The sequence below is a fragment of the Sceloporus occidentalis genome, unplaced genomic scaffold, assembly GCF_023333645.1.
Source record: "Sceloporus occidentalis isolate IW3139 unplaced genomic scaffold, rSceOcc1.0.p SCAF_48, whole genome shotgun sequence".
NCBI lineage: Eukaryota > Metazoa > Chordata > Lepidosauria > Squamata > Phrynosomatidae > Sceloporus > Sceloporus occidentalis.
In genome coordinates, this window is record NW_028317028.1 from 4,097,975 (window position 1) to 4,119,991 (window position 22,017).

The window sequence follows — 22,017 nt, forward strand, 5'->3', positions numbered from 1 at the left end:
ACATTGGCAATTCCACTGACATGGTGGACATAATTCTACAAGCACAGACAATACAATAAACAGTGTCATCTTATTAGAATGGGTTGTATCGGTACTATGACTTTACAACATGAGATGTCTTATAGAATCCAAAAAGTCCATGTAAAGTAAGCTTACTCTGTTCTCATCATAGATGATCTGGACCAGGCTCCTGTGTTTTGATTCAATTGGCGGAGGGGAGATGGGCTTCTCAGGCTCTAACGGTTTGGCAGCTTCCTCCTCTAACTGTTGCTGTAACAAAACAAAAAAAGAGAAAACGAGCCAAAGTGATAACTCTGTACACACAGTAATGTCATTTGGCACTCAAAAGGGTCCTGAGGTTTGGATAGTAACTTCAGAAAAACATCAAAATAATTAAACCTCAAGTCCCTTTTAATAACGTTGTTTCCTCCTTGTAGTTACAAGGTAGTGCGTGTTTGTATACACTTTTATCTGAAGTAAAGAATAGAATAACTTAAAACTGTTTAAAGATTATGAAGTAGTATACTGTTATGGCAAAGCAGTTAATTGCCTGGGTCACGAAGGCATCTCAGCCCTCAAAAGGGGCTTCCTGGCCATTTTAAGAGCTATAAATAATATATTGTCCTTTCCACAAAGTCAGAGTACAAATGCATTCAATTATCTGCTAGGCCTCCCAAGGACTGGGTCTGGAAAGCACAATGACCACTCTGTTTGCACACTAAGAAATAAAGATCTGTTTCTTATTTCATGTTTTGGGCACTTTCAGTACAGATTGGCAGATGAGTAACCACTTTCCTGTGCGTAGAGCACAAACAATTCCCCTAAACAACTGGTTTTTGATCTGATGAGCTAGACTTAAGAATTACAATCCTCATTTCTTTTACCAAGTGGATTATCTAAAAATCAGATTAAACTCCGAACACGCTCCTACTTCAGCAGGCAGTCTGTGTCAGGGGATAAACTCACTCCAAAGGGCATGTAGGAAAGGAGGAGAGTGTTAAAATCCAATTGCAGGCACACAAAGTAGGGAAACTGGAAAAGAAACTGGAAATGCCACCTAAATATAATCTCCATATTTTATAAATAACAGGCTATGAGTTCAACTAGTTTGTTTTTGAACCAAAGTGATAAATCCTGGTAGTTATTCTTACCCTAAGAATAATTAATTATATGCACTTAAATGGTAATTTTACTGTCCCTGACAGCCCCAATGAAGAACAATGCATATGAGAGTACCGTTAGTGCAATAATATGTATTCTTCAAAAACAAAAAACCACTTACCTGAGCTAGAAGCTGCATCTGCAGCTGCCCGCTTACACTGTGGTCCAAAAATTGGGTTTAAGTGTGACACAAATGTACCAAAATCTACTGTAAAGGGGAAAATGCATATGGGGAATCCCCTCTGCTATCCTACACATTAAAGTGCATATGATAGCTGGAGTGTCCTGTTAATTTCATCCCCTGTATGCTTATTTGAGGTTTTATTTAACAATTTGAACTTTCTTTATAACAAGCGTATAAATCAAGAGCAGGGAGTAATATTATAAATTAAGCTTGATTTTATCATGGATTCTTTGCCAGGCCAGCAATACATATTGCATACGAAGAAAATACAAAAAGAGAATAAAAAAAAAAATTAAAAAGATATTGTTCAGTTTATAAATCCAAGCTATTTGGTGGCAGATTTGGGTCACAATAAAAACTTCACTAACCATATTTACACTGAGGAATCAAGTCACAGATGTTCATTTATGCAAGATATGGGAAACCTGAGCATAAATTTTGGCCATTGAGATTGTAAAAGACAAAACCTTGATATTTTCTCCATATGTTGCCTCAAAACCCAGAATGGACCACTACAGCACTAGATGTTTTGAGTAAGCATTGTAATGTCTTTAAAGCTCATTATGACTAGAAGTTTGAGTAAAATAAAATATCTACCAAGGTATATGTGCTTAAGATACCAGAGAGTGCGATTTATGGTTTGTTTAAGTCAAACAGCTTCTAAAGGTGCCTGTGTGTACAAAATAAATGAATACTAACAGAAACCTGACCAACCTGTTTCTTCTTCAGTTTGGTGATCTGCTGCTCTACCATGGTGATTTCCCGATCTACCCGGTCCATGTTCTGTATGAGCTCTTCCTTGGAGAGCCTGGCTGGTAGAAGATCCAGTTCTCCATCTTTGTGGGGTGGACTGGAGGGGGATACGGGCTCCAGCTTCCCAGTCAGGCAGCGGTCCTGTAGAGAAGACAAAAGGTTTATCAGAAGGGACTTTAATCTACAATACAAACATATCTTGATATCTTTTTTTTTACTACATAAAGATGTCATATTCCAGGTTACCATAGTTCCTAATGATACACACATATATACCGTATAAAGATATATTTTTTTATATTCAATTAAATATTAACATAAAGAAGACCTCTGTTATGTTCTGTATATAAAGAAATGCCCACCTTGCTTTGTGTACTTTCATACATGTGTGCAGAGCAATTATCACAAATATATTATGGGAAATAAAGGGATATTTGCATTAGGTGGCCTGGGCTTTGCCTTTGTTGGAAGTCTGAGCTGGGAAATATAAATGTAAATAAACAAAGAAAATATGTTTAAATACTGGGATGTTTTTCAGGATGTGTCTCAGTTTGTCTGCATTGGCACTTAAAAGCTTTAGCCAACCATCTATTTTTTCCTTTTTTTAACCATCGCATAACTCAAGGTTTCAATAATATCCAAACAAAGGAGAAAAGAATAATCTTCCCGCTTAGACTGCTAAAGCACTCACACGTACGGATGTCCAGGCACTATTGGATTGTCTTCACAATGCTGTATATTTTCATGGACATTACACTGTAGCTAGAAACAGGACACTGAGGATCTCACCGATGCAATCTGGAGCCAGCAGTACATGGAGACACAGTCACATAAGGACCAATTGAGCAAACGGACTAGAAGGTACCGAGACTGGACAACATTAACTCTTAGGCCACAGATAGCCATTCTGTATCTAGTTCTAAGTCAAAAGTACAATGTTTGGAATGCAAGTTGTACCTTATAATACGATACGAGAAACATTTTGGAAATATTTACACCAAAAAAAAAAAAAGTGGCAATTAAATGAATGATAACTGTGTGGTCCCTTTAAATCTGCATGTTGTCCATTTTGCAATTGCATAGGGGGATCCTGCAAAATCCCCCTATATGCATTTGCCCCTTTGCACAACCCCCGCTAAATGCCCTGCAGGAAGTATGTTTGGCCAGTCAGTGGCAAGAATAGTCAGACCATGGAGGAGGAGAGCAGCTGCTGCAGCAGGGCAGCCTCTTCTCTGTCAGGTAAATGCTGTATTTTTATTTGGAAGAATGAATAGTATAGCAAGTTAATATGCATTCATCTACAGTGGAGGTGTCAGGGGCATTACAATGCCCCTTGAATATTTGGAAGATGAGGAGATGGCTTTACTTTTTTACCATCTGCACATTGTTACAGAAACTGAAAAAAGCATGTGGTGAGTATTTCAAAAATATACCAGCAATTTGCATAGATCATTTGTGTACCTCACCAATCATGACATTCCTGACCTGTCTATTGACACAGAAATATGGTGCCCAACAAGGGGTTAAAGGGGACCTGGCACCATCACAGCTTTTGACATAACTAAAAGCGGTGTCACTTTAGCATGCAGTCCACCAGTAATTTGCGGTACACCTGCGGTCTACCATTAAACCGACGTGCATTTAAACTGACGTGCAGGGAGACTGCAGGCCGGGGCAGAAAAGCACAGGGAGACTGCAGGCCGGGGCAAAAAGCACAGGGAGACTGCAGACCGGAGCAGAAAAGCACAGGGAGACCGCACGCCGGAACAGAAAAGCACAGGGAGACTGCACACCGGAGCAGAAAAGCACAGGGAGACTGCACGCCGGAGCAGAAAAGCACAGAGAGACCGCACGCCGGAGCAGAAAAGCACAGAGAGACCGCAGGCCTGGGCAGAAAAGCACAGGGAGACTGCACGCCGGAGCAGAAAAGCACAGGGAGACTGCACGCCGGAGCAGAAAAGCACAGGGAGACTGCACGCCGGAGCAGAAAAGCACAGGGAGACTGCAGGCCGGGGCAGAAAAGCACAGGGAGACTGCACGCCGGAGCAGAAAAGCACAGGGAGACTGCACGCCGGAGCAGAAAAGCACAGGGAGACTGCACGCCGGAGCAGAAAAGCACAGGGAGACTGCACGCCGGAGCAGAAAAGCACAGGGAGACTGCACGCCGGAGCAGAAAAGCACAGGGAGACTGCAGGCCGGGGCAGAAAAGCACAGGGAGACTGCACGCCGGAGCAGAAAAGCACAGGGAGACTGCACGCCGGAGCAGAAAAGCACAGGGAGACTGCACGCCGGAGCAGAAAAGCACAGAGAGACTGCACGCCGGAGCAGGAAAGCACAGAGAGACTGCACGCCGGAGCAGGAAAGCACAGAGAGACTGCACGCCGGAGCAGGAAAGCACAGAGAGACTGCACGCCGGAGCAGGAAAGCACAGAGAGACTGCACGCCGGAGCAGGAAAGCATAGAGAGACTGCACGCCGGAGCAGGAAAGCACAGAGAGACTGCATGCTTAAGTAGAAAAGTTCAGGGAGACTGCACACTAAGCTCCTGTAGTTCTTTCCTACCACCGCACCACTATTACAAAGGGTAAACCAAACAACAACTTAACATCATGAGAGAGGTGATATAATGGGGATGAATTATAATGCCAATCATGAGAAGAGCACATTAAGATACCTTACCAAAGGAAATACATACGCTTTTAATACGTACATATGGCTTATTTTAATCCGTAATCACTATTACATAGGTTTATCTAAGTGTATCAAACCGCAATATGAAGGGATGGCAGCTTTCAGCCTGAGGCTAAACCATTCTAAAAAACCAGTAACGCGGCTGGCAAAACACATTGAAGTTCACCGAATACTCTGACAAATGGAAATCACACTGGTGTTTAGCACACGGGACAGTGTCGATAAGAGGCCCCCAGGCTTCGCTGGAAGACTGCACGCAAGTCAAATGGTACATATCAAGACAACTCTGCGGATTTAATGCCCTTTTTGCTCCCCTCTAATGAATATTAAAAGGGCTACAACATCTGACTGGTAATGGTGAGCGGTAACCCAGTAACAACAATACTACCATGTGATTAAATATGGCGCGGGTTTAGCTGGGCTACGGACAGTAGGATGTGTTGGCTGAGAAGGTTTTTCGGGGGGGATGCTCACAGCTATTGCCATTATAAAATTCTCGGATTTCTAACGCAGCAGCTGCAGTGATATGATTTGCACATATTAATAGTAAAGGCAGCCCTCGACTTGTTGACTCAGCTTCAAATGATTCTCACTTACATCATGTTCCCATTTTAATCCTTTTTGTGGGTTAGATGTTGGAAGACATAAATCACGTTGCCTTCTCTTCGCTATTTTGGTTTCTGTTCCCCAGATTTAGTCACCACATTGTGTTTTAACATGCTTTTTACTTGTTTTTTTGCTGATTGAACACTGTTCGTACAGTCAGTGACATCTACAGGTAACTGACAATCCCTAAGAAGGGAAACTGATATATAAGGCAACCTCCACGTCATAATGTAACTATAAAATATGAAAATTACTTTTACTGAAATACAAAATGCTGATAACTGAAACTACTCCTACCACACCACAGAAAGTTGAGATCAGGAAAGACTTTACTATGCGAGACAGCTTTAGGGCAACATATAAGCAGATACACAGGTAAAGATGGCTGCACACATAACCCTTTAACCATCACAGACTATTGCGCTGTGTGACTTCTGTGGTAGAAGGTGGTGGGCAGTGTAGCATAGCGTGCATACAGAACAAGATTTCTCTCCATCATTGTTCCCATGTTGTAATCCTTTCTGTCTGCGTTGGAGTGCTGTCTCCTTTTAATTGCTATAGCAGCTTTTCACTCAATCTTTGAAGCAGGGCCGGGATAGGTCTATTGAATGAAACGCAACTGGAAAGACTCTGCTAAACTTCTTCACTTGGTGGTCCCTGCTTCTTTACAGCTCTGGCCTTTCTATTCAAATATAGTATTAAATAAGAAAGTTATAAACCCACATCATTCTGAGATTTATTATCTAATTACTAGTAATTATTTCATACATGCATTCAGAGTGATTTTTTTGTATGATGTATGATGTTTTATAGCAGCATGAATTCCAAATTGTGGGATAAGTGTAAGGTTTGCAATAGCATCACAAAATTCCCAAGTTGCCCATTAATGGGCACAAGTGGGTCTGTCACAATGTGTGCCCAGTAGAATTATTTCTGCTGAAGGAAGGAGATCCTGAGGGCTAGCAAAAATGAATACCTGAAACTGAGGACTAATGTCACTTAGTCTGAGAACAAAAGAAAAAGGCAGACCCTTTTTGTCCGAGTGGCACATATACAAGCCAGTATTTTTATATATTCCAGCTTCAACATAGGTTGCTCAATCAAAGTTATTAAAACAGATTAAACTAATTTGTTTTCAAAAATGCATGTCCAGGAGTTTTGGTCTGCTGGTGGCTCTTCTGGGTTGGAGTTTCGCATCCATTTTCTCTAAACAAAAAGCCCTTGGTAGGTTGGAGTCATACATTTTATCTTGGTGCATTTACCAAACATTAGGAGTTGTCCCTTCCTTGAGAGCAAAACAAACACAGCAATGTACCAGTTAGATGCAGTGACATATTTATCTTCTAGTTCTGCTCAGCAGAGATGCCAATCATGGAGCAAACAGGGTTTAAAAATGTCATTAAAATGAGAGATCCCAAAACTCCATTCCCAACTAAAGCTATTAAACAGCTTCTCAAGTCTGGGGAACATTAGCCCAAGTGGCAGGAGGCCAAGAAACAGTGCTTCCCGTTCCATGTAATCCAACCCAGCCATCTAACAGCTACCCAGTGGAGCCGGGCATCCCTAGACATTTGTCACCAGCAGCTTCAGCAAAAAGGAAGATACCACCAAAATAACATCTAAAATATTGCCTCATTGTTTGTTTTTGTTCACTTTCAGGTACACATTCTTAAATGCTTATATTTTATTAAACATTTATAAAATACAATTTAGTGAGCTACAGGAAATTTGCAAATAGGCTCAGGGAAAATCAGAGGTCTGCTGATAACACCTGAAATCAGTTAGTGGATAATGAATTCAAAATTAAAGGGGCACACTTACATCACTTCGTCCTATGGTTTGTCATTTGTCATATGATGCACTATTTGTTGCAGAACCAGCATAAATAGAACCTTTATAATGTATTTCTATGTTTCATGCAAACCTTCCCATGATCAATAAAAAAAAACACTGCCCGTAAATCTCACTGGGAAACAGGAACTAAGCAACATTCACACAATGGTACAAGTAACAAAAACTATCTTATAACACATTGCTATGTACCCTACTGACAAAACAAATATGCCACATATAGGAAAGGAAAAAACAGTGAGTTGCTCTTTAGGCTGCCTGACGTAAGCTGCTACCTAATTGCATGAAGTGTAGATATAAACAAAGACACATACAAAGCCAATCCTATTACTCTAATTGGCAAGTTTCACCACGAGTCAAAACTCCTACTTTAAGGAAATTTCAGCTATTTCATGAGTCAGGTGGGTGTATTTGTCCCTTGGAATCTCCTATTTCCTGTAGCTTCCTAAAGCTGCCACCTGCTCCAAAGTACAATAGAAAACAACAAAGTGCGATGGAAAATGACTTCCTCCAGACTGCGGTAAAACGCCATGAAATTATATACCAGGGTATCACAGTCACTTTTATTTATGTGTTTTACACACTGATCATATTTAGCAGTAGCCACATTTTTCCTCCCTGTATGGATAGGGACACCTAAGATATGGTAAAAAAGGAACAGTTTGTTGCCTTTTGTATTATATCATGTATAGCCGCTATATCGGAAGCAGGAGAGGGTTAATGTTCCTTATTTACCTTTATCTGGATAATTACAGGAAAGTCAGAAACCTGGAGGCTTTGGAATAATAAGGTAATGATGTTTGTTTGCTCTTCTCAAAGAAGTCAATGCCTGCTCAGTAATTACACTCTCCTGCCATTTGTTTTCATAAGCCTGCTAACAACCTCACGTCTCGGTTTATTACAGATTATGGCCTAGTAGTTATCATCCATCTGCACGGCAGGTTTAACACCTCAGTCACCTGGTAATCGTTTTCCTAGGCATAGAACACGAAGAAGAGGTCTGTCTGGACAGCCCTCCAGTTGGTTAATTTACACAGGAACACAGATATCAGGGGGTGACAAGATCATACTACGCCCTCCTAGGGCAAGCAGTAAAGAAAGAGATAAACCTATTCTAACAAACACTTCACCACCCTGGAAAAAGAAACCAGGAACACTTTTACTACTGAAATACATATCACAATGATTTCATAAAGTATGGATTCATTCATTGGATAAAAGTTCTCCATTTATGATGATCTCACATAGCAGAAGCACCCCTGGCTCATAGGCCTTATGCTTCTTGAGAAGGACACATTTTGGTACCCCAACTCCTGGGAACAGAAGACATAATAGGAGATGTTGAAGTATTTTGCGGACTGACGGCTCTCCATTTACTCTACCTTGTTACCCATGGTATTCTCCTCTGGCTGAGTGACCGCTGGCCACTTTGGTGTGACTATATATATCACAGAGAATTAAAGGTTGCAGCCTATATAGTCTGAGATGTAATAGAATGGAGACTATGGTGTCTATTTACTAAAGGGAGAGCTGTCAAGAGAGTCATTCACTACTCGTTATAAAGTGCCAACACTAGCAGATCTCCAGCAAGAAGGGTTGAGCAGGCCCTATGTACTTCATAAGTCAAAAGAAATCTCACTATTTTTACCATGCATTACACAAGTCCAGCCAAGCTCTTCCTGCAGCAGAAGCTCACTGGCATTTGGACCTGCATAACGAGTAATGAAGTGAAGGAGCTGCAAACACTTCTTTTAGTGAATAGATCCCCTAAAGGGTAGAAGCCTCAACAGACCTGTATAACACCGATTCCCTATTTTTTTGGGTAATCATTTAAAGCACCTGTTCAAACAATTATAATTCCACTCTGCTTTAATAGGTTTCTGGTCAATTGTAAAAGATGTTTCCATTCTAAGATTATAGAATGGCATCAAATACAATAACACATCAGAATAAGCAGGAAGGTACATAAACGTATGTGTTTGTACAATTAATGAACTTATTTTTCTGCATCTAAACTTTCTAATTATGTTCATTTTTTAAGCATGCTCCACAAGAACGCGGAAGCAGCATAATTACAGAACACAGCTAGGCTCCATTACAGAGCTTCCATATGGGACAACATTCAGATTTGGATGGAAAATGCAATTATCCCACAGAGTCGATAGGCAGCTGAATGCTGTGATATGATCTGGATCTACCATTATTGGATTTCTCTTCAGTTAAATTTACCCACAGATAGCTTAACTACTGTACTTAAATTGCCATTCTGTATTCTGGTGGCAAGCAGTTTGGAAACGTCTACATCTCAAGAATCCTCCTGGAAGATGAAAATAAAAACGATATACAGGATGCAGCAGACTAAATTGATGTGGCCACCAGAGACGTGCGGAAATATTATTTTTGTTATTGCTATTGTGGGAGTTTGCAGCTCATATACCATTTTAAATTCAAAACACAGCAATCAGGTGCAGATTTCACTGTATAAGGGTTTTATTCCTCCCAAGGAATCATTCTTTTTATAAGCAGCTGAAAAAAGAAATAGCACTGAGCTTTCCTTAAATAACACTTTCGTCAGAGGAACAGGACAGACTGCTTAAAAAAAAAATATATATATTTGAGTTACTATTAACTATACAGAAAAGTAGAGCTCTGTTTTTTTTAAACTTTATTGTTAACCCTTTCGGTGTCGGGTGGCAGGACATTTTTTTGTGTAATAGATTTAGGTGACACTTTACCCAGGGAACCTACTACACAAATCACGCATCCTATCACATGACAATGTTAAAAACACAACAACAACAAAAATCGCCATTATTCCCCCATGTTTGCCAACCCAAACAGTAAACACCATTTTTTTATGCTGCTCTCGTAAATATTGTGGTACATACATGAAGCATACACACCAAGCCCATGAAGGTGAAAGCACACATAATAAGTGGTTAAGTTCCATAATTATGCTTAAAAAAATAAAAGGTGTTCCTAATTCGCAAGTACAATTACCGTACTTGCTCAATTACAAGATGGGTTTTTCAGAAAAAAATCTGAAAAAACAACCTAGACATATAATTGAGGTTGTTTTCTTTCCCCAGACATCAGATCCGTGGCACCGTCGCACAGCCGACTATGCCTAGGGGCTTGACTCTCGCTCAAGCTCTCGCAGACTCTCAATGTCTCCCAACCTTCCCCAACGACCGCTTCCTTGACCCCCCGCAACAAAACAAACAAACATGAAGCAGAGAGCAACAAACTTTAATTTGCATTTCGGCTGCCTTATCTCATGCTGTCTGTCAATGTCTTCTCTGCCGACCGATTTTATGTCCCTGTTCCAAAGATCTGCTTCTTTTCTTGCCTCTTCTTTCTTTGGCCGATTCTCCCCTTATCAACTCTGCAATCCAAGTTAGCGGAGACAGAGAAGCATTTCAGCACCTCTCTTTCTCCACGCATCCGTCTGCAATATTCTGGTCTCTTGGAGTACCTCCGCAAAAGGGGACAGCCTCTCCTATTCCTTCAATCGGGGGAGAGGATATGTGCGGAGGCTCTGCCCTTTTGCGGAAGTACCTGGATAATGGAGTTGATACTAGGGGAGAAGCAGATGTAGAAAAGGAAAAAAAAGACGAAGAGCTGCAAGAAAGCAGACAGGGACAAAAAAGTGGTTTGTGAAGAAGATAGGGAGACATTAATGGAGAGCATAAGGGAGAGTGAATGAGAGCGTTAGATCAACAAAAGCAAGTTTGTTTTGTTGGGAGCTTATTTCCATTCGTACGAACTAACACAATCATCACATTTCGTTATAATGCAAATCCCAAATGCATAAGTCTAGAGGTCACCGTGAAATAAATTACTATTCGGTGTTTGGTGAACACTAAGTTGTTTAAATCCTTCCTCTTTAAACAACTTAGTTTTGAAGTAAAAAAGTAATAAAAGCAAAAAAATAATATTCTTCACATTGTCACATCTTTTAACAATATTTCTTGTCTTCTGGAAAAAGTATTAGTGGTGATCTGAGTACTGTTTTTAAAAAGGGATTAAAATTTTTAATACATATACATTATTCCTTATGTATCCAGCCCTCTCTATAAAAAAGCTGAGAGTGACTGCTCTTCAGTTTCCGGCTGAGCAGTTATATTACTGCCTATAAAAATTGCTATCAGTTTCCACATGGCTACCTTGTTGCTGAATTAGGTATGCAACGCATTGGGAAGTGTTGGATCTATTTTGAGGTGCCAGTGTGCAGCATTGCTCTTCTTTTGAAAAGGTCAGAAATAGAATATTAATCCCTTCTGGAGCTGCTCACACGAGAACAAACGCTATCAGAATCCCGGCGCTTGTATGGATCTAGGTCAAATTTATTTAGAGATTCAACAGCCTGAAGCAAATTCCATTGCTAAACAAGTAACCAACGTTGAATTGGCTCCCTGAAGATTTACAGCTGCTCTGCTACCGTATTAGACGCAAATGCAATGGTTTTCCTAGAAATAAATGCTCATCTGGCACAGATTTATTACCGCACATTCATACAGAAGAGAACATTAGGGACACCGGCCCCAAAAGCTTACAACATGTTGCCCAGAGCCTAAATTTTGGGCAAGAACTAGAAGTAGCACCCAGAGCCCGCCTTAGGCGTTGTGGCGCCCTGTGCGGACTACTCCTCTGGCGCCCCCCCTCACTACCCGCCCTCTCTGCCCCTTCAAACTACCGCCCCTCAAACTACCCCTTCAAACTACACCCCCCCTCTGCCCCTTCAAACTACACCCCCCCTCTGCCCCTTCAAACTACACCCCCCCTGCCCCTTCAAACTACACCCCCCCTGCCCCTTCAAACTACACCCCCCCCTGCCCCTTCAAACTACACCCCCCCCTGCCCCTTCAAACTACACCCCCCCCTGCCCCTTCAAACTACACCCCCCCCTGCCCCTTCAAACTACACCCCCCCTGCCCCTTCAAACTACACCCCCCCTGCCCCTTCAAACTACACCCCCCCCTGCCCCTTCAAACTACACCCCCCCTGCCCCTTCAAACTACACCCCCCCCTGCCCCTTCAAACTACACCCCCCCTGCCCCTTCAAACTACACCCCCCCTGCCCCTTCAAACTACACCCCCCCTGCCCCTTCAAACTACACCCCCCCCCTGCCCCTTCAAACTACACCCCCCCCCCTGCCCCTTCAAACTACACCCCCCCTGCCCCTTCAAACTACACCCCCCCCTGCCCCTTCAAACTACACCCCCCCTGCCCCTTCAAACTACACCCCCCCTCTGCCCCTTCAAACTACACCCCCCCTCTGCCCCTTCAAACTACACCCCCCCCTCTGCCCCTTCAAACTACACCCCCCCTCTGCCCCTTCAAACTACACCCCCCCCTCTGCCCCTTCAAACTACACCCCCCCCTCCACTTACCTTGTTGCCGGAGTCCTGCGGTGGGAGCGGGAGGCATCCGTCTTCTCGCTCTGCCGCGGTGCCGGCATTTCATGTTGAGAGCCGGAATAGTCCGGCGCTCAACATGAGATGCCGGCACAGTGACGGAGTCACGGAGAGTAAGGGGCGCTGAGCGGTTGCCGAGAACTTCACGAGCAACCGCTCGGCGCCCCTGACCGGGACTTAGATTTAAGCATCGTTGTTTTTTTTTAAACTTTATTTAACATGAATGATGTTAAATAAAGTTTAAAAAAAAACAACGATGCTTTAATCTAATTCCCGGTCAGGCGCCCCTGCAACCATGGCGCCCTGTGCGGTCGCACAGGTCGCACACCCCTAAGGCCGGCCCTGGTAGCACCTCCAGTCTTACTATTCTGAGGAGGTCCTCTAAATAAATAAAAATATACCTGAAGATAAACTCTCATAATATAACAGGCCAGTTTTAAGGGGCATTCTAAGGAGCAATGGGAACCTAGCAAGGAAGCCAAAAAGCTATGCATATAAAACAACATACATTAAAATAAACCAATAGGTGAGTAATATCACACATGCTAGAACTGGGAAAACGGATGTAGCCATTTTGGCCCAAGCAAAAGACAAGGTCTTTATAAATCAAAGCTGCAGAAACATGGAAGGGACCACTGAGATCCCAAAAGCATATGTGACGTAACATCTTGTTCTACAGTGGCCCAACAAAAGATATCTCTTTGACTAAAGTGCAAACTCAAAATAATAATTGTAAAGCTCTATTTTGGTGTAAGCCACATCGCCAAGATGCAGTCAGAAGGCATTTGGAGCCATCTAGAAAGAGATAAGGTCTTTTTATGGCATGTGTAGAATGCAAAAATTACTACATTTGAATTATTTTTACTAGCTATAAAACACGATTCCATCTTCTGCCAAGCATGGTAGCAGATGACAATGTCCAGGGATTTTGGCAGAATGCCCCCCTGAGCAGTGAGCATGCTCTATTCCCATAGTTTATATTGGGTCAGATGTCCTTTAGCATCCAAGAAGGACTGTTGTGCGTCAAAGGAGGAAGCAAAGAAGAGGGAATTAGCAGTCGTGAATGGACGTGGAGTTTCCTGATGGTTTTTCCCACTTCAGTCTTTGTGTCTATGGCCTCGCATCACTACCCCCCCCCTCCCCACACATGCACATAGCAGACAAGGCCAGCCGCACACAAGCACTTTGGATAAAATCCTAGCAATTAGTAAATTTTCTAAAGTAAAAGAAAAAACAAAGCATAACCTGTAAAAAAATGTTTTTACAGAGGGGTGATCATTAGCCAAAACCCTGACAAATATCGGGGCCTAAATTATGCGCGCATATCAGACAAGCGTCAAGAATTTAAAGGTAGGTGGATTACACTCAAAAGTAGGATACAAGTGTTATCCCCTTAACACAGAGGATCTACCCAGAAGGCTATTCATGGGGAACGAATCATGCTGTATACTTTCACTTGCCAATGTTTTGTCTTTTCAGGTCAAACAAGGCATTCAATAGGCCATCTAGAAATCAGAAAAAGGATAATATTTGTCTGTTACGCAGGGATATCGTATGAACAGTTCAGAATACATTTCATTAGCGTGTGCCTTTAAGATGTCCCCCTGGATGTACCTCATCAGGTTTCTTTAAAGGGAAATGAAAACTAAAATATATTATTTTAAAGCTAAAGACATGAAATTGAACAATTACATAAAATTGCAACAATTTCTCATTTGAGGTTAGAACAAAAAAAGACAACAACTATGAACCAGTGGCATAGAATATTTTCCCGGACAAGATAAACTCTCTAGACTATATTCTTGAAGCAGTATAAGCTATTCAGACATGTCTCTCCCTTGGCAAAGAAATGGTGCATAAAGGCTCTTTCCATTACAAACCCTAAGTGAAATCCACCTCTCATAATCTCTCTGTTCTATGCCCAGGCTTAACCTGGAACAAGTTCTCCTTTCAGATCATGTATTCTGTGAGATTCCTTTTAATTTCAGAGTAGTTAAGGTCACCAAAGCAACAGACAGTGTCTCAGGATTATTCTTGTATCCTTAAAACATTGAAGAGTTTCCAGTTCTGTCTATTGTGTGGTGGAGAGCCAGCCAAAACCTCCCTATTATTTCATTCCGGCAAAGCAGAGGCGAATTGAAAGACTCGAGAGTGACAGAGAGTGATACACAGCAGAGGGTGTTAAGTGTCCCCAAGTGACCTCTCCCTACCATCCACTGCCAGCATTCCATTACTGAAGCGTGCATTATATTCTGCACATTTTCTCTGAAGAACAAAACACAAGCCTTTTATTCAACAATATATCCAAGTATCTAATACACTAGCTGACCACTACTTAAAACCATTGGAATTTTAACATGACGTGAATAAAAGCCACTATTACTGACTTCTAAAGATAAATCTGTATGCTGTAAGTACACCAATCCTGAACAATATATGGTACCCTATATTACTCAAGTAAATTGTTCATTATTTATTATACAGCAATATTTCATACCTACCAAGAGTCTACCTTTAGAAGGGGTAGTCCCTCTAAATGGACTTTTATTTATGAACCAAATACCTCTTTCCTTCTCTTAAACCCCTCTTTTTCTAGAGGCACAAAATATTTTTCACAGTGTACTAAATTCCCCAAAAGGAACAATGCTATGATCAGGACATAAGATATAAGATAAGGGATTGGGTGTCCCATTGAATCTCTATGTCTCAATAAACTTTACTGTATAGAGATATAAAATGGCATTTTACCAACTTCAACATTTGGTTGATCATCTACTGTAACCCTCTAGTAAACGTGCTAGCAGGGCCCTCTTTACCTAATGCATCGGTTTGTCTTAGTCTGTCAAATGTAGTTTGTCATGCTGAACAAACACGATAAAAAGAAACGTAGCATGACTAGAAAAAGTATCATAAAGGGAGGCTGTAAAACAGTATGCGAGTCTATAAGTTTGGTTTTTTTTATGTTATTTCCAATAAAGCATATCTCTATGTATAAGGGTGGTTTATTAATGAAAGAATGTGTTATTAGGAGAGTTGCCGTTTCATCTTATTTATTTGGGCCAACCCAGTGAGCTTCTTCTCCAGGACTAGTTTAGATAGTCCTTTATAAAGCATAGTAGTTTAAGGGAGTCAAAAGCACAACCCCTACTTTAGTGAATGAAGTCATGGATTTCACTCCAGATTTCTACTAGTAATATAAGCAAGTTATTTAACCAAATCCTTCTGTCCACAGCTTTGGCCAACTGTGTCAGTAGGACACTGCAGTATAGTGTAGGATAATGCACTATATAAACAGGAATTTCTAAGGGGGGACAACATTCAGATCCCTTACTGGGAAGGATGTGAAAGGTTTAAATGAAATGATGAAATTAAACATTCAAATTGCCAGCTATAACAAATAGTTTGCTGTTCTGGACGTAAAAGGCAACTTTCTGGAATATCGTATCACACGCCAATAAAAACATCCATTTGTTTTCATAAACCTCCCAGGTCTTTTAATCAATTCACTCAAAGGTTGACAGAATATAGATGTGGCTGCATTTCCGCCTGCCAGGCTTTATTTCCAGGTTTTGTTGATCAGCTGGTTTAACACAAGGTCCACTCCTACAACATCCTGAGAGAATGGTGCAGCTCTCCGCAGAGCCGCAGGCTGCCCAACCCACATTCTCTTAAGTACTAGGCTGGTGCCATTTCACCTCCTAGCCAACTGGGCTAGGCGCCAAGGTCAATACAAGTCACAGCCAGTTTCATGAATAACGGGGAGCCCAGCCCACTGGAAACTCTGAGACGTTAATCCCGGCAACAGATTAGTGTTCCCATAACAAATCTTTGCTGAGATGCAACATGCAAAGGACAATACTGGAGAAGCTCCAAGTAGACCACAGGACACCAATCTTTTGCTTACAGTCCCATCACAACAAAGGGCTCATACAGAGATTTCTTAAACGTTCCACAGAATGTTGAGGTGGCAGATAAGAACACAGCTGAACCCAAGCTTTTCCCAAGAACAATTATATTATTTCTACACAGCTAAAGTGTTTTATTAATTGCATTATATTATCGGTAAAAGGACTATCCTGTATCAGAGGGTCAGAGTCCGTCTGGCCCTGGGAGGCAAATGCCCCTCAGGCCAGTCTAGATTCTCCAAACAGGGCAGATTTGAATTGAGCCAGCCCACTCGTGGAGGCGAGGGCTTACTGGTGTTATGTAATACTGTACGTTATGGGACCCCGTGCTAGTAGTGCAATACTGTAGTCTTACATCAGGAAAAATGGGCGGAATAGATGGGCCAAATGCTTCTTATCTGCAGGCAAATTCTATGTTTCTATGAATAGGCTGCCATTGTGTTTTTACCTTATTTAACCCCACTAAGCAGGATGAGAATATTTGCTTTTCACACTTAATTAGTTCTGAGATTTACCTTTAATGACCCAAGATGTTGGCAAGCCTTCCTTATGAGAATGCTTTGAAAAGGTAAAACCACGAGAAACCGGAATGCCTTCTCCGAAATACTGCACATTCATCAATCATTCATTAAGCTTGTGTCTTTGAAAACAAATAAATAACTCAAGAGATGTCATCTTAAACACTGATAAAATAGACACCAGGTAAAAGCAAGACAGAAGATGTGTTCAAACAATACAATGTTTGTGTCGATGACATCACTCAATGACAATCTTTTTTAATATAATTTTTCTACAGTAATAGGATGAGTGTGATCCATATTATAGAGTCCTCCTTTCATGCAAAAATGTGAACCAGTGAACCAACCTTGCTGTGCTCGCATGCAACTCTGACTCCCACATAATAAAGTATTGGAAAAAGCCAGCAGGGTGCTGGTTTGTATAGCTAGAGGCAATAGTAACAGGAAAAGGAAGGGGGTTATGGCATCTTACAGATCTCTGGTGAGGCCTCACCTAGAGCATTGTGTACAGTGATTACGTCAAGGATATTGTGGACAGAGCTCAGAGGAGGACTACTTAAATGGGAAATGGTTTGCAGCACACAAATTATCAGGACAAACTAGTGGATCTTTATATGTATGGCTTGGGGGAAAGAAGAGAGAGAGGGGAGATGTGATAGATTTAACAAAGTACAGCTAAGAAGTTAATTTTAAAAGGTGTTCGAACAAGGGGTCATAATCTAAAACTAGAAGGTAATGCAAGGAAGTTTTTCTTTACTCAGAGGAGTATATGTGGAACAGCCTTACAGCCAAAGTGATGGGGATTAATACACTACAGTGAAGTTAAACATCCAATAGGCTTTACCCGGAGATTGCCGGGTGAGCACTGCTTCTCCGGTTCAAGACTCGAATCCTCTGGGTCGTGGGAGCGGGGTCCTGACACGCCCCGCTCCCCGTCCCATTTTTCCTTTAAATGGGGGTGTTTCCCTGTCAGCGGGACCGCCCACCAACATCAGCGGGGACTGCCAGCGTCAGTGTGCAGTCCTGGTCGCGTCCTGCAAGAGAAGGCTCCGGGTAGCTGGAGCCCAGAAGTTCCCAGGTATAAATAGAATACAAGACCAAGGACCGATTATGGTCTATATCTTTACGTCAGGGAAAATGGGCAGACTAGATGGGCCGATTGGATCTTATCTTCCATCAAATTCTGTGTTTAAATACAAATTATACAAACACAGCTGCCAACAGCCTCAAAATTGCCTCACAAATAGGCAACATCCTGTGATTTTAAGGAAATACCCCAATTTAGGCAACCTGTCAGTACCACAGCCCTGCATCTTCCTTTTTTTGTCCACTGGGGCATTTCTAATTGTTAAAACTACTCAACTACCGTGTGCCATTATAGAACGTACAGGGCCAGTTCCGCAACCCAGGCCAATGGCTGACCGGGTTTGGAAACGTATATTTAGACTGGCAAATAGTTCAAGAAAACAGAGAATACCATGGAAAGCATAAAAGTGAGGTAGTAAACTTGACACCGACAACTTACAAATTACCTATTTATCTCCATTCAAATAAGACCCTGACATTTTACGTCTGATCATTTTCTCAGAAACTGGCCTTGAAGCAGCCAGATAAAATGAAACACACAAGTTACAGGTCAGATGAATGAAGATGTGTTTGAACAACGTGTTCCATCCAAAGAAAATATGCATTGTTTACTCATATTATTTTAATAGAAATATGACATTTAAAAAGTATCTTGGAGTGAAACCACATAGACTTTTATCTGGATATTGGAAACCAGATTTCACCCTTTCTCCATTTAATCCGGGGCTGTCCATCTACACATTCTGAATAATAAAGATCTTCCAGGGAATGGCATTCTACAAAATGCCTATTCCAGCATAACCATGTTATTTGTATTGTCCCATCGGAACAGGAAGGATTCCACCTCATGTCTACCAAACAGATGTCACATGTTTTTAACTGAAGTCAATGACACAATGTATGTTTAAAAAGCATTCATCATCCTCATCCAAAATTTAGATGGACACATGCTGATTGTGGATCACGGACTGGAGAGTTGTTGGCCAACTGTGGTCAAAGATGTGCATCGTTGATGTGTAACAGTGGTAGGTTTTGATATGGCACATAAGAGTCGCTTTCAAAGAAGTCTCTAATGACATGCCAACAGTGCTAGCAAAGCTGTAGATGGTCCTTGTGGATTGGTATGAAAAACAATGATTTATGAACAGTATAATTGCAATAATGTGGGTGGGGCAAAATAAGTGTAGGAGCAAATGGGCAGGAATATAGACTGCGGAATCGCATGCATATGGCAAGAAAAACTCTTTAATATATGTCTTCAGATTCTATAATCCTTAATATATTTTGACCTGATGATTGTGCTTCTATGATGTGTATAAATACACCCTTATCTTAGGCCAATATAAAACAATAAATAATAATTTTATGATACTGGGGTAAATGCACTGAAATACCCGAACATCTAGTTTTCCTTATTGACCGCGTTCATTCATAGAAACGCTTCATTTCCAAGCCTATGCCTAAGGGACAGAATTATCGCAATGATCAATATTGAGAAATATGTCTAAGGGCTCTCATGTATGTATAAAGAAATCAATTTAAAAACATGTAATTGTCACAAATCATCTGCCAGAAAGCTTTATTTTTTAATCGGAAACAAAGTACTGTCTCTCACCTAACATTTTTAAACTCTAACCATCATTTTATATTGACATTTCTGGAACCAGCTTCAAAAGTAACAAAATGTCTCTGTTAATTTTCCATACCGTTTCCAACGTAAGTGCATCTTTATGTGACGTTTGCGCATACCACTCCAGGAGACAAACAAATGTTCTTCTAGGAATTGCAGCCACTTTAAATTTAAATCAAGACCTCATTTAATCCAGTGTCATCAATCATATGTGTGAGTGAGGAAATCTGTACAGAATCTGAATTCTGTACAGAATGGATGAGGTAGAAATCCATGGTCTGAAGCTCACTCATTTTAAGAGTGCACTGCCCCTGTAATGCAGACAGGGTTAACAGGCTAAGACCCAATGTACTCTCCTCTGTGGCCCTCGTCCAAGTGCAACACTGCTGAAAACGGGCTGCTGGATTTCCTCAAGTCTTTATCCCGCAACAGAACCTGGAACGCATTCCAAGTATCTCCGTACCATCCACAGCAAAGGAAAAGAAAAACAACTTTTAAATGGAAACAGCTTTATATTTCCAAGAAAAGAATGGAATGATAATAAAGAAAATCAAAAAACCCGCAGGGTGACATAACCCTTGAACTTCCAGATGGAATTTTACTCCACTTCATCCGAAAGCACCAATAAAATTAACAGGAAAAAACGGTAACTTCTTCCACGTTCAAGCTAACAGAATAACGGAAACACACGTATTACTGTTTCCTATTGGCAAGTGGGTCAAGTGGCTTCACGGGTTTGATTTTTAATCCAATTTATGCTAGCTGATTACAAATAACACTTGTAAAATCCATTATCCACAATCATGGTGCTTAAAAGGCCTGAACAGACGCATCTCACAGGGTGGGAACTCGTTGGGGGCCCACACTGGTTTAGTATTACACCACAAATTCCCAGGAGTGAGCATGGTCCTTGCTAAAATTAATGGGGACCTAATTTGTGACTCATGAGGTTTCTGTAACTGATCCCTGAGTTTAGCTTGCACTTTGAGTGATTACTGTACTCACCCCTTAGTCATTTATATAGACCATTAACATTATGAGCACTGGCAAACTTAGGTCTCAATTCGTTCCCTCTTTACCAAGCAAACTAAGCAAAAACCTTCATTTGTACCTTGCTGTGGTCTTCACCAGCTCCGTGTTGGTTCTGATTGATCAGTGGTGAATGTCGAATCAGTTGATCTTGCAGCAGATCCAGCCTGGGCCGCTTCGACTCTCCCATATCTATATCCTGTTGCTTGCTCATTTCAGACATGTAATGATGCTGCTCCCCTCTTCTTTGCATCTCCTGGGATCTGAGAAAAAAAGAAAAGGAAAAAACAGAGGTGTTTATCTTAAGGTAGACACCAACACATTTCAAGGGCTATGTTAGACATACTAGTAAAATATGCCAACCATTATACTGCAAGCTCTCTGTGAAGACCAGCTTTCCAATCAAAGTTTGTATATGCTCCTTTAAATTAATATAGGTCACTGCCTGGAAAAACATAATCAAACCTAGCTGCCCTACGTAAGCCAAAGCCAAGCACATAGTGGGATCTTTATCTGTACAAACAGATGCAGGTCAGTTAACGGATAACACACCTGCCCACAGGGAAAACAGATGTACCAGACAAACATGGCTGATCATAGCACGTCTGCTCACATGATTATTTGTTAATAACGTCTTGGTACTTGGTCCTCTTTTCAGCATGGAAACAAATTTATGCGTTAAGCAAATACCTGCATTAAGTTATATTTCTTAATTCCTTGTGCCTGTACAATCTACTAATACAAAAAATATCAATAAAATGTTTTCCGCTTATATGCTCACAATCAACTCTAAAATGGAGGGATACACATGCAGTGACCTCTCCATAATGGCAATAGTTGGAAGGTCTCGTGTATGTCACACCCAGTATAAACCTCTAGTAACGGACTTGTAGAAAAGATTATTTAGGCAAAATTGTGATAAGAACACAGCGCTTAATTTGTGAATTAAAAAAAACATCAAAACTTTATTAATATATGTGAAAAAAATATTTTCAATCATAGTTACCAACCATATACAGGGCAGGAATAGGGACTTATAAGAATGGGTAACAATATGAAACAAAGCAGCTAGTCCTGGAAATAAGAGACTCCCTAAGGAATAGGGAAAACCTATAAAAGCAAACACACACACTCAAGAGACAGCTTAGAGAATACTGCCTGGCCAGGCTAACGCCAAATACAGCGC

The 22,017-nt window shown here is 41.2% G+C and overlaps 1 protein-coding gene across 1 annotated transcript in view; it reads right to left on the reverse strand.

Annotated features, from left to right (window-relative positions):
• Positions 1 to 22,017, reverse strand: part of NCOR2 (nuclear receptor corepressor 2) — a 127,362-nt gene that overhangs the window by 94,541 nt on the left and 10,804 nt on the right. Inside the window, exons 3-5 of the mRNA XM_089491036.1 lie at positions 20,914 to 21,094; positions 2,060 to 2,239; positions 157 to 270 (exon numbers count right to left, since the gene is read on the reverse strand). Coding sequence (XP_089347162.1) covers positions 157 to 270; positions 2,060 to 2,239; positions 20,914 to 21,094 — 475 coding nt within the window. The remainder of the gene's footprint in view (positions 1 to 156; positions 271 to 2,059; positions 2,240 to 20,913; positions 21,095 to 22,017) is intronic.